The sequence below is a fragment of the Primulina huaijiensis genome, chromosome 3 (assembly GCF_012295235.1).
Source record: "Primulina huaijiensis isolate GDHJ02 chromosome 3, ASM1229523v2, whole genome shotgun sequence".
NCBI lineage: Eukaryota > Viridiplantae > Streptophyta > Magnoliopsida > Lamiales > Gesneriaceae > Primulina > Primulina huaijiensis.
Window position 1 is genome coordinate 5,267,480 of NC_133308.1, and position 13,314 is coordinate 5,280,793.

Genomic DNA, 13,314 nt, shown 5'->3' on the forward strand with positions numbered 1-13,314 from the left:
ATTCACGGGAGATTTTACTAGCTACATATCTTAGAGAGTCCCAAAATTCCTTCTTAGTCTCATAATCTAATCTCACGTGTGGTGCATACACATTAATGATATGAACTATATCTGGTTCTAAGGCTAAAGTGATATTCATAATCCTATCTCTAAACCTTCTAACCACAACAACTGCATCTCTATAGGCTTAATACACTAATTTTCCCACTCAATTTCTAGTTTTATCTGTTCTTGAATAGAAAGGTTAGAAACCTTATCCTAAATTCCTTAGTCTTGCTTCCCTTCCACTTTCTCTCTGGAAGACAAACTATATTTACCTTCTTCCCATGACTTTCAATAATTCTATTGACTTGTCCGTCAATGTTCATGTGTTCCAAGAGGCTGGCTAATCCAGTCTTCATATTCTAATAAGAGCTAACTTTTTTACCTGCTCTCGTTCAGTAAAGTGCGAGAGCTCTTGCTTATTTATCACTGCAATCGGGAGCCGCTATAGCGCGCTAGCTCATTTGACACTACACACGTGCGTAGGTGAAATGCGTTGCTTAAAGCGTGCGATGACCTAACAGTTCATGTTAAGCTGTTTGAACTAATATCCATGTGACGTGTGACATAATAGTTGGTTGGTTTTCACAAACATAACACCAATAATGATATAACCCACATAATTATTTGATCATAGTCAAAGTTTAGGAAATCTAAAAAACTAAATAGTACGTAATTTAATTAAATGGATGGCGTAGAAGAAACTACTTAATTCCCTGATCCAATATACATGAAAAACAGTTATATTTCTTGTTTAGCTAACTAATTGCTTCCCTTCTTCAGCTTCCGAGAACTGAATAAATGTGTATGACATTGATACTGTGCGTGAGGGAATTCATTTCTGCAGCCTTTTTTACTTTGGATTTTCTTCCACTTTTGGAATGTAGCTATCAGCAAGTTAAAAGGGCTCTGCAGTCTATGCTCCAAAATTTTTCTTCTTCTAAATCCTGACTTGTTCGCAGAACCACTGACCACCCATACGTATTTTCTTGTGTTTTTTTATTATTCTGTTTGATTGGTATTGGGAAAATTAACTAGGAAGAGTTCTTTCATATTTTTATTCAAAGATTTATATTAGATTTCAAAATCACTTGTTTGTGAAGCAAGCCCCCTCTATTACATGCCACTCGAAAATGTGCCTTTGAAGACTATATATATGTAAATTTTAAAAGTACTTATATCTAAATATATTACAGATATCCCTTGAAGAATATCTCAAATTTTCATTAATGGGAGGATGATACTGGTATTTGCAACAAAAAAAAATTTATGTAGCTCAAAGTTCAAAAAAAAATTTATTCTCCTCTCTGAAAGCTAGATTTAGCTTTAGTACATTGACCTTACTAGCTCTGATGGTATAATATCTTATGCTCTCATTCAGGAAAATATATCAATTTTTTGGTTTATTCACAAATCTTGTGTATATGTGTGTGTGTATATATATACGAGGGATTTTCAAGAAAAAAGTACGGAACTTGTTTGTGAGATTTCTTGGTTTTTGGGACATGGGGAAACTTTATTTTTTAGGCAAAGACTTTTGAGGCCCTCTTCTAATATTAATTCAGCAATCATGCAATGCCTTTTTCAAGGAGTTCCGATCCAAACTTCTCCTTTATATATAACACACTCTCTCTGTCACACAAACTAAGACAGAATTTGCGCTTACTTTTGTCTTTCTAATAACCTTAATAATAACCTTATCATTTGAGCTTCAAGACAATGAGAGCAGGAATCTTGTGTTGTTTTCTTGTCTTCTTTCTGCAAATACTTTGTTTGGTTGGTGTAAGAACCACTCCTTTTGCTTCAAATCATCACGGCTTTGCTCTTAACATCAACAATATTAAAAGTGAGTTCTTAAACTTCTTTTTACGGGAAAAAACGACTCTTACTCTTTTAGCTTTACTTTATGAAATACCATTTCTTGTTTGCCGTGATATTTTATATTTCAAGAAAAAAAGGAAAAATAGTTGCACACTTTTTTTTGCTTGATTTAATTAAACTGACTTATGATTCTTGAGTATATTTATATATCAGTCGCAGATCAAAATCCCCAGTCATTGCAGACATTTCTCACATCAAATCAGGTCTTTCTTTACTCTTTTTCACCGATAATGGATCCTAGTATCATATTACGTATGCCTTGATGTTTAATCAAACTTTTAAATTATCGCGCGTCATCTTTATAATACTGCTTAAAATACACTGCAACTCTTGATTTTTCCTCCAACATATATACTTACAGCAGGCCATGTTGAAGAAAAGATTAATGGAAATGGGAGCATCAAAATACAAGGAAATCAACATGATCGGATCAAGCCCACCAAGCTGCGACCACAAATGCTACGGATGCATGCCCTGTGAAGCCATTCAAGTTCCCACCACAAGCAGCCGTGTGGGTTTGCAGTACACTAATTATGAGCCAGAAGGCTGGAAATGCAAGTGTGGCCCGACATTCTATAGCCCATAACCAAGCCTAACAATTAGCTAGATAGCTTCTTGTCTCCGCAGATTAATTAATTTCTACGTACGTATTCATCTCACTGTGATCATCTTGTCTTGTAATATATGTCGTCACAATCAAAGACTAAACGGAGATAATTTCGAGGGCTCGGCCACTTGGTCGAGAATATTTTGAGAACTAGCGAGGTGGGCAATGACACTCATTAATTCTCGCAAGGCTCCACAGTAAAATGTGAACGACTCGACTAAATTTTTCTAGGCTAATTCGATAGGATCTTTGTTAGGGTGTATGGCATAATAAATACGTTTTCTTGGTTTCGATGGATTTTAGGATATTTATGCATGTGTTTGTCCTAGATTTGGCTATGGGAGATGAGATATTACACCAAGAATATCTACTCCGAGAAATATATATCAATCATTAAAATGTATCATAGTCTAATGATTAAAATTATAATTTTTTATTAGAATGCTTTTATACAAACAAAAAAATGTTTGGTATGTGACACTTTCAATTATTTTCCACAGAATGTTGGTAATGATAGTAATATCTGTTGGAAAATTTTGATGCTTAATGAATGAAAATTAAGCAAATAAATCAATGTGTTTGATTGTAAAAATTCGAAACGAAAAAACGATACTTAATGAACGAATATTAAGTTCGGCGGTTCTGAATAAAACTCGAAAGAGTTTATCATATGTTGAAAGAAACTCAAACGAGTAGTCAGAACATGTAGGGGACAAAAATCGGGAAAAAAAAAAATTCGTGAACAGTGACTGGAGCGCGGCTGCGCGCGGTTCTGCGCGCAGCCGCGCGCCCGAGCCTGCCGAGGGCAGGAGCTGGCGCGCGGATGCGCGCAGTTCTGCGCGCAGGCGCGTGCGCCTGCCGAGAGCGCTCGGCAGCGCGCGCGCTCCTGCCGAGAGCTCTCGGCAGGTGCTGCCGAGCGCTGCCGAGAGCGCTCGGCAGCGGGCGCCAGCGCGCGCGCCCCTTCGGCTGTTTTTCGTGTCCCTTCGATTTTTCTGATATTTTTTCATTTCCTTGGCATTGTTTGATGATTGTGATCAGTTACCAAGGCCAAGGGACATCTCCATGAATGAAAGATCATGTCTCTTCATTTGGAAAACATTAAATATTTGATATTTTGAAAATCAAACATACATTACATCATTTTTGCATATTTTCTTCTTCTTTCTTCTTCAAGAGAGAGTTCCATCCATTTCTTTGTGAAAAAACTTGAATATTTGAGTGCTCATTATTCAAGAGTTGTAGTTGTATTTTGGGAGAAGATTGCCACAAAACTCAAGCACATTGTGAGGGCAAATTCTTCTTAAGGAGAAAGTGTTCAACACTTGCCTCTACAAAGCCATTTCTTTGTTTTCTTCTTGTTTTTCTCTCACATTTTAATACCCCAGTCAAACAATCTTAAGAAGAATTTGGTTTTTGATCATTTGCAAGAAGAATTTTCAATGACTTCATCATCTACAACACATCATCCAACCATTGCACAAGGAGAGAAACCAGAAAAATTTTCTGGTGCGGATTTCAAAAGATGTCAACAAAAGATGCTTTTCTATCTCACAACCTTGAGTTTGTCAAGGTTCTTGAAGGAGGATCCTCCCACCGTTGCTGAAAACGAGACGAACACCAACATGAGGGCCGCTTTGGATGCATGGAACCAAAGTGATTTTCTTTGCAAAAACTACATCCTCAATGGACTTGACAATGCATTGTACAATGTGTATTGTCAAGTCAAGACCGCCAAGGAACTTTGGGACATGCTTGATAAGAAATACAGAGCGGAGGATGCGGGCTTGAAGAAGTTCATAGTTGGGAGATTTTTGGACTTCAAGATGGTGGATTCAAAGTCCGTAATGAGTCAAGTGCAAGAATTACAACTTATCTTGCACGAGATTCATGCGGAAGGAATGAGTCTAAGCGAGTCCTTCCAAGTTGCTGCGTTGATCGAGAAACTCTCTCCGTTGTGGAAGGATTTCAAGAATTACTTGAAGCACAAAAGAAAGGAGATGGGATTGGAGGATCTCATTGTGAGATTGAGGATAGAAGAGGACAACAAGAGCACCGAGGCCAAGGCAAGTAAGATGGCAGCAAGGGTGAACATTGTTGAATCGAGTTTCCAAGGGAAGAAGAGGAAGTTTGAGAAGCAACCACAACAAGGCCAACAACCACCAAACAAGAAGAAGTTCAAAGGCACTTGTTATAACTGCGGAAAACCAAATCACATGGCTAAGGATTGTAGGAAGCCAAAGAAGGGAAATCCTCAAGCCAACGTTGTTCAAGAAAGGTCGGTACCATTTGATTTTTCTCAACTTGATTTGTCTGCAGTTATTTTGGAAGCAAATTTGGTTGAAAACTCCAATGAGTGGTGGGTTGATACCGGAGCAACTCGACACATTTGCTCCAACAAGGGGATGTTCTCCACATACACTCCATCGACCGGGAGAAAACTATACATGGGGAACTCCGCTACGTCTGAGGTGGTGGGCACCGGAAATGTGGTATTGAAGATGACATCGGGTTTGGAAGTAACCCTTGTTGATGCACTTCATGTACCAGACATAAGAAAGAACCTCGTGTCGGGGTCTCTGTTGGTCAAACATGGGTTTAGACTAGTATTTGAGTCTAACAAAGTTGTATTGACAAAGAGTGGTCATTTTATTGGAAAAGGATATCTCGATGAGAACCTTTTCAAGTTGAATGTAATGGCTATACGCCAAAATGTTGTTGAAAGTAATAAAGGAAAAAGTTCTATTTACTTGCTTGAGTGTTCTCATTTATGGCATGTTCGTTTAGGACACGTAAATTTTAATACCTTGCAACGTTTAATGAAACTTGAATTATTGCCTAAACACAACGTCGATCCAACACAAAAATGCGAAATATGTGTTGAAGCAAAAATGACCAAAGCGCCTTACCACTCGATTGAAAGATGTACAACTCCTCTAGAACTAATACACACCGATCTTGGTGATTTAAAGTTTGTACAAACTAGAGGAGGGAAAAGATACTACGTGACATTCATTGATGATAATACAAGGTACTGTTACGTATATCTTTTGAGGTCGAAAGATGAAGCTCTTGAAGCATTCAAATGTTATAAGACCGAAGTTGAGAATCAACTAGGCAAACAAATAAAGAGGGTTCGAAGCGATAGAGGGGGTGAATACGGAGCACCGTTTGATGAATTCTGCACATCTGTGGGTATAATTCATGAAACTACTGCACCTTATTCACCACAATCGAATGGCATTGCCGAAAGAAAGAATCGAACTCTAAAAGATATGATGAATGCTATGTTAATAAGTTCAGGACTACCCCAAAACTTGTGGGGGGAAGCAATACTATCGGCTAATTACATCCTGAACAAGATACCCCACAAGAAAAATGACAAGTCACCTTACGAATTGTGGAAANGAAAGTTCTTCAAAGGAGCAAGAACCAAGAAGAAGCAAAAGGGCTAGAATCTCAAAGTCCTTTGGTCCAGACTTCCATACTTTTATGTTGGAGAATGAACCAAAAGACATACAAGATGCTCTGGCTAGCCCTGAAGCTCCCTATTGGAAAGAAGCCATCAACTCTGAAATGGATTCCATATTGCAAAACCATACTTGGGAACTAGTGGATCTTCCACCAGGTACCAAGCCATTGGGATGCAAATGGATATTGAAAAAGAAAATGAGAGTTGATGGAAGTATTGAAAAATACAAAGCCAGACTTGTGGCCAAAGGCTATAGACAAAGAGAAGGTCATGATTTCTTTGACACGTATTCACCAGTTTCAAGAATAACATCCATTCGTGTGCTCATTGCTATTGCAGCTTTGCATAACCTTGAGATACATCAAATGGATGTCAAAACAGCATTCTTAAATGGTGAACTTGAAGAAGAAATATATATGGAGCAACCTGAAGGCTTCATTGTTAAAGGACAAGAAAGAAAAGTTTGTCGTTTAATTAAGTCACTATACGGACTTAAACAAGCGCCCAAGCAGTGGCACGAAAAATTTGACAAAGTAGTATTGTCAAATGGATTTAAGATTAATGAGTGTGACAAATGTGTTTACATTAAAGGCACTCGAGAATCTTATGTGATGGTATGTCTATATGTGGATGACATGCTAATAATGGGGAATAATCAAGAGTTGATTAAGGGTACAAAGAAAATGTTAACAAAACATTTTGATATGAAAGATATGTATATTGCTGATGTAATTCTAGGGATTAAAATCTTTAGAACTCCAGAAGCAATAGTCCTATCTCAGTCTCATTATGTAGAAACAGTGTTGAAGAAGTTTAACGCTTATGACTCTACGCCAGTAAAAACACCTTTGGACGTGAATGTCCATTTGGCAAAGAATCGTGGAGAACCAGTTTCCCAATTGGAATACACCAGAATTATTGGAAGCCTTATGTACATCACTAATTGTACTAGACCTGACATCGCTTGTGCGGTTAACAAGTTAAGTCGGTTTACAAGTAATCCTAGTGATGCACATTAGAAGGCGTTGACAAGGGTTCTTAGATATTTAAAGCACACTTTAGAATATGGACTAAATTATTCAAAATATCCTGCAGTACTTGAAGAATATTGTGATGCAAATTGGATTTCTGACACCAATGACTCCATATCCACCAGTGGCTATGTATTTAGCATTGGTGGAGGAGCAGTCTCATGGAGGTCAACGAAACAAACTTGCATTGCTAGATCTATTATGGAATCGGAGTTCATAGCGTTAGATAAAGCTCCAGAAGAAGCTGAGTGGCTTCGCAACTTTCTAGAGGACATTCCGTGTTGGACAAGTCCAGTGCCAGCAATCATGATACATTGCGACAGTCAGTCGGCAATTGCAAGGGCACAAAACAGTATGTACAATGGAAAGTCTCGACACATTCGTCGACGACATAATACTGTGCGACAGTTGATCTCTAATGGAGTTATATCTGTTGATTATATTAAATCAAAGAATAACTTAGTGGATCCGCTTACAAAAGCATTAAATAGAGATCAAATGTACTGTCTGTCAAGAGGAATGGGTTTAACACCTACCAAATAAAGTTTTCATAGTGGCAACCCAACCTTGTTGATTGGAGATCCCAAGATCTTGGTTCAATGGGACAACTAAATTATGAGAACTTGAGAAATCACTCCTCATTCCTATGACGATGAGTGAAATTGCCTACAAAGGTAGTGAGGTTAAGTATTGTATTTTTAATGATTCCGTAGCTTGCAAAAGCGGGGTAAGTAGGATACCCTTTTACAAGGAGATCACCTATGTACGTGTGAGGACGGGCCGCCTCGATGAAATACGTATGAAGCCAAGATGTGTTCCATGGCCAAAACGGACAAAACCGATAAAACAAATGGAAATGGAAGAAAGGTTATCATATGGGTACAGTTGTCTAGGTTTACATGAACCGCCAAGAAGTTCAAGACATCACGTTCACTTCGTGGCATAGTAAATCCGATTGTATTCCACTAAGGAAGGTTCAAAGCCAAAAGCCACCTCTCCTGATGTGATAATTTTTCGTATATACTCCCTCTTATCCATCACGAGAATTCATGCATTAATTTCATTCATGTGGGGGATTGTTGGAAAATTTTGATGCTTAATGGATGAAAATTAAGCAAATAAATCAATGTGTTTGATTGGAAAAATTCGAAACGAAAAAACGATACTTAATGAACGAATATTAAGTTCGGCGGTTCTGAATAAAACTCGAAAGAGTTTATCATATGTTGAAAGAAACTCAAACGAGTAGTCAGAACATGTAGGGGACAAAAATCGGAAAAAAAAAAAATTCGTGAACAGTGACTGGCGCGCGGCTGCGCGTGCGCGCTCGGCAGAGCGCGCGCTCCTGCCGAGAGCGCTCGGCAGCGGGCGCCAGCGCGCGCGCGGGGGCGCCTGCGCGCGCCCCTTCGGCTGTTTTTCGTGTCCCTTCGATTTTTCTGATATTTTTTCATTTCCTTGGCATTGTTTGATGATTGTGATCAGTTATCATGGCCAAGGGACATCCCCATGAATGAAAGATCATGTCTCTTCATTTGGAAACATTAAATATTTGATATTTTGAAAATCAAACATACATTACATCATTTTTGCATATTTTCTTCTTCTTTCTTCTTCAAGAGAGAGTTCCATCCATTTCTTTGTGAAAGAACTTGAATATTTGAGTGCTCATTATTCAAGAGTTGTAGTTGTATCTTGGGAGAAGATTGCCACAAAACTCAAGCACATTGTGAGGGCAAATTCTTCTTAAGGAGAAAGTGTTCAACACTTGCCTCTACAAAGCCATTTCTTTGTTTTCTTCTTGTTTTCTCTCACATTTTAATACTCCAGTCAAACAATATCCAAGTAGAAATACAAATAAAGCCAATTATTGAATTAAGAGTACTCCTCCAACTATTAATTATGTATAGGACCAAAAATAAAAATAAAAATAAAAATAAACCACTCAAATTTTGGAGTTTTATTAGAATATCGCATATTAAATTTTCGTTAAAACAATTTATATAAATATTTCAAGGGGACAATCCATTTATTTATTTAAAAAATGGGTTTATATACGATGTATTAATTAAATATCATATAGTAACTTATATACGACACATAGATAATTAAACTATAAAATTGATAAAAATATTTAAAAACGACTTCATATTATATATCAAGACGTTAGTACCAATTCAATTATTTGAAGCACTACATTCATCCCTATTTACATAATTTAAGAAGTTAATTAAATTATTTTAAAATTATAAGAAGAATTAGAAAAAAAATTATAAATAAATAAAATAATAAAAAATGCTTCAAAAGTGTGTGTGCTCGATCGTTTCCAGGCCATTATCATGTATGATTTGTTGTTTGTGATACATTGATAAACCTCAAGATGGTAAAGGATTTTTGCAGTGAATGAAAGTTGAGACAAGCGTTGGAATAATATTTACATGAGAAAAACTAGTCTCGTTTCGATGCTTCGGTTATGTGGCAATCTCCTCTCCCAAGATATAACAAATCCATTTGTAAATACAGTACAATAATTTGCCTGTTTTTGATTATCGTGTTTAGCCTTGGTTAAACGGCTCCGGTCCAGCAATCCAGGACAAAGGCTTTAAAGTTATCGTGTTTAGCCCGGGTGGCCCAAATTTTTTTTTAAAATTTAGATGTAAATTTTGGAATAATATGATATTAACCAGGGTAGATCAATTTAAAATATTAAAAGATTTTAGAGTTTAAAATTTTAGCCAGCCATATTTCTGGTTCCGCCACTGCCTGGTAGTAAAGAAATTTCTTAACTACTGCAGCTTGAGAGGAGTTAGTAGAACTCCTAGACAAATTTGACATTCTGGGATGATCTATGAACTCAATTGGGGCATCAGGCTAGAAAGTGTTCCTTTCAGATCGGTAACTCGAGCCAAATGAGACTCGAAGCAAATTATCTTTGGTTTGAATCAGAAGATTATGGTTAGGTACAGAATTCTTGCTGCCATCAACCTGTTTATTAACTGGTGAAGTATTTGTGTGACCAAATTCCCTTATTAATCTCATAGAATCCAGCAAGAACAATTATTGTATCAACAAACAAGTTTATGCAAATCTTTTACGAATTTATAAGGCACACCTTTCGCTTTATCATACGAATTTATAAGACATTTGAGTAGAATATATACTTGATATTCCACATAAGTATTTTAGGAAAAAAAATCATTTTCTTCTATTTGATAATTTATATTTTAGAGATAAAAGAAAATCAGAAAAAATACATAGCATTTTTACAAAATCCGAAAACCCAAATTGAAAGTTAAATTAATACCTTCTTTATTAAAAAAATTATTACATTTTTCTTTATCCTAACATTTACCGTGTGACATAAAATCAATACACTAAAACATAAAAATCAACACACTATAAATTTTTAATGCATTCCATATGTTCAATTAAATTTGAGACAATATTTTCTCCATGACTGAAACATTTACTAAAATTTTACAAAAGATTAATTATTCATTTTACAATATATTCCTATTCATCATTGAATTCTACTATTTAATTTTAATAGATTTAACATGTTTATCCAACTAAAAATATTGAGATAATATTTCATAGAATTCAATGAAAAATTCGAAATACACCAGTTTTCTGGTTCTGAACAATAATCATATTATTATTACATTATAATGATAAATAAATTATTATTATTAGTTATCATCATATTCTAAACATTTTATCTCAATAAACACCTTTTCGAATGTAGGATGTTAAATTTAATATTTACATTAAAAAATCATAATGTTAATTCTAAAATTCGTTTGTTATTGTTGTCAATACATTAACTTTTCTATCTTCAAATGTATTAACCTATTTATTGTTATATTCAAAGTATAATAATTATTTGATTAAATTGATAAAATTTAAGATTAGGTGCTTAGAAAAAATTCTAAGATATATTTAAAAACCGATAGCTGATGAAATTAAATTTGAAAGTAAGAGAAAAATTAAAAAAAAATGTAGAACATTACAGTGTATGAACTCACACTTTGTGCAGTGACAAATATAATGTGAGTCCACTACTTATACCAAGTAAGATACTTATATATATGAGTTTCATTCAGCTTAGCACATTATAATATTTTTAGTAACTCATTTTGTCCTTCATTTTTTACTCCACTAACTTTGCAGTGGGGTAGTCAGCCAGTGTGCTTCATTCAAACATTAGCTTTTCATTTTTTTTTACTAAATAATGGCCTCCACTCCCACCAACTTCAATCATTAAAAGTCGAGATTAGTAATTTATATGTCATTAACAATTATTTAGTTTTTATTTTGCCTTTTGTTTAATTGTGCAATTTTTTTATGTCCTACCTAATTAACGTTTTAGAATTTTTACTGAATTTTTATAATCATGATTAGAAGTATTGCACATATACAATATATTTAGTGAATAAATGACAGACACTTTATGGACGAGCACCTTTGCCGCACAGCTATGAAGAGTATACGTACACTTTATCGCAAACACAAATCAAGACTATGAATCTAGAGCAAAAAGGAAGAACACGGGAATTACGTGGTTCGATCAAATTGATCTACATCCACGGGAGAAGGAAAAGCAATTTTATTCAGCTTCGATTTGATTACAAGGATTTGAAAGAAACAGAAACTCAAAAACACCATAACAAAAACTTCGAGAGTCACTTGAATCAGCAGGTGAGATTCTATTATGAACTCTGCACTTTCATTTTTATTCTGTTTTGCTCTTGATCCGGGGTTCTGCTAGTCACCACAATCAGCTGACTTGTATCTCCTCTTTTCCCGGTCTTCTTGGCAGTTATCAACGGCTTTCTGTTGATTGATACACTGGTTCCAGCTGCCACGCTTCTTGACTCTTATTAAGTCATGCATTGATCTCAGAAGAGTTGACCAACATATTTGCCTTACAATTCTCCACCTTGTTGTCAATTCTCTTTTCTCATAAATTACTCCTCCTTCTCCTGTATTACCTTAAGGCTCTATCTCATGTTTTAACTTGATCTGGTCCAGACAATAATCCAGCTTCCTAATGGGAAGAACCTTAGTGAACATGTCTGCTGCATTATCATGAGTATTGATCTTTACCACCTGTATCTTTCCTGTCTCAGTCACTTCTCTTACAAAATGTAACTTAACGTCTATGTGCTTGGACCTTTCATGAAACACTTGATGTTTGGATAGGTGCACTGCGCTTTGATTGTCACAATGGATGAGTATTGATTCTTGATCAAAACCTAAGTCTTTCAAAAAACCTTGGAACCAGATTCCTTCTTTTACTCCTTCTGTGACAGCAATGTACTCTGCTTCTGTTGTGGATAGGGCCACCACTGGTTGAAGCATAGACTTCCAACTCACTGCTGTTCCATTCAAAGTGAACACATATCCTATCAGAGATTTTCTGGTATCGATACTCCCAGCATAATCTGAGTCCACATAGCCTATAACCAGCTTGTTTTCATCCTCTCCACTGTCAGTAAATGACAGTCCCATATTCTCTGATCCCTTTACATACCTCAGTATCCATTTGAGGGCTGACCAATGTTCCTTACCTGGATTGGTCATGAATCTACTTACTAGACTGATTGCATAAGCTAAGTCAGGTCTAGTGCATATCATGGCATACATTAAGCTGCCCACCACACTGGAGTATGGTATGCTTTCCATGTATTTTATATCTTCTTCTGTGCAGGGACTTTGATCAGCCGAGAGTTTGAAATGATTAGCTAACGGGCTCTGTACTGGCTTGGCATTATGCATACTAAACTTGTGCAAGATCTTTCGAACATATCCTGTTTGATTGAGGAAGAGTTGTCTTTTTGATCTCTTCCTGATTATTTCCATGCCAAGAATCTTTCTTGCAGATCCAAGATCTTTCATCTCAAACTTTGAGCTGAGTTCTGCCTTCAAACTTGAGATTTCACCTCTGTCTACACAGGCCAGCAGCATATCATCCACATATAGGAGTAAATAGAGGTTCTTGCCGTTTTTCAACCTTTTATGATACACACACCAATCATATTCACTCCTTCTAAAGTTATGACTCATCATGAAATCATCAAATTTCCTATACCATTGCCTTGGAGCCTGTTTTAAACCGTATAAAGATTTCTTGAGTTCACACACCATTGGAATTTCAGCATTTACCTCAAACAGTTCTGGTTGTTGCATGTAGATCTTTTCATCCAACTCACCATGTAAAAATGCTGTTTTAACATCCAGCTGTTCCAATTCCAGATCTTCTTTAGCAACTATGGATAGGATGCTCC

At 36.1% G+C, this 13,314-nt stretch overlaps 2 protein-coding genes across 2 annotated transcripts; both read left to right on the forward strand.

Annotated features, from left to right (window-relative positions):
• Window positions 1-1,326: 1,326 nt before the first annotated feature.
• Window positions 1,327-2,766, forward strand: LOC140972135 (uncharacterized). Its single transcript, XM_073434602.1, has 3 exons — window positions 1,327-1,888; window positions 2,077-2,126; window positions 2,285-2,766. The coding sequence occupies exons 1-3, from the start codon at window positions 1,762-1,764 to the stop codon at window positions 2,507-2,509; spliced, it is 402 nt and encodes a 133-aa protein (XP_073290703.1). The 5' UTR covers window positions 1,327-1,761; the 3' UTR covers window positions 2,510-2,766.
• A 1,203-nt stretch (window positions 2,767-3,969) lies between these two features.
• LOC140972019 (uncharacterized) lies at window positions 3,970-7,573 on the forward strand. Its single transcript, XM_073434492.1, has 3 exons — window positions 3,970-5,251; window positions 6,738-6,995; window positions 7,095-7,573. The coding sequence occupies exons 1-3, from the start codon at window positions 3,970-3,972 to the stop codon at window positions 7,571-7,573; spliced, it is 2,019 nt and encodes a 672-aa protein (XP_073290593.1).
• Window positions 7,574-13,314: the final 5,741 nt, after the last annotated feature.

Excerpts from the sequence above, each read along its gene's own strand:
- LOC140972135 (XM_073434602.1), top strand. The coding sequence starts at position 1,762 with ATGAGAGCAGGAATCTTGTGTTGTTTTCTTGTCTTCTTTCTGCAAATA. Across the intron at positions 1,889-2,076 it reads TAACATCAACAATATTAAAA|TCGCAGATCAAAATCCCCAG; the intron begins GTGAGTTCTTAA and ends TTTATATATCAG. Across the intron at positions 2,127-2,284 it reads CATTTCTCACATCAAATCAG|CAGGCCATGTTGAAGAAAAG; the intron begins GTCTTTCTTTAC and ends ATATACTTACAG.
- LOC140972019 (XM_073434492.1), top strand. The coding sequence starts at position 3,970 with ATGACTTCATCATCTACAACACATCATCCAACCATTGCACAAGGAGAG. Across the intron at positions 5,252-6,737 it reads ACGCCAAAATGTTGTTGAAA|GGATTAAAATCTTTAGAACT; the intron begins GTAATAAAGGAA and ends ATGTAATTCTAG. Across the intron at positions 6,996-7,094 it reads CAAGTTAAGTCGGTTTACAA|TACTTGAAGAATATTGTGAT; the intron begins GTAATCCTAGTG and ends AATATCCTGCAG.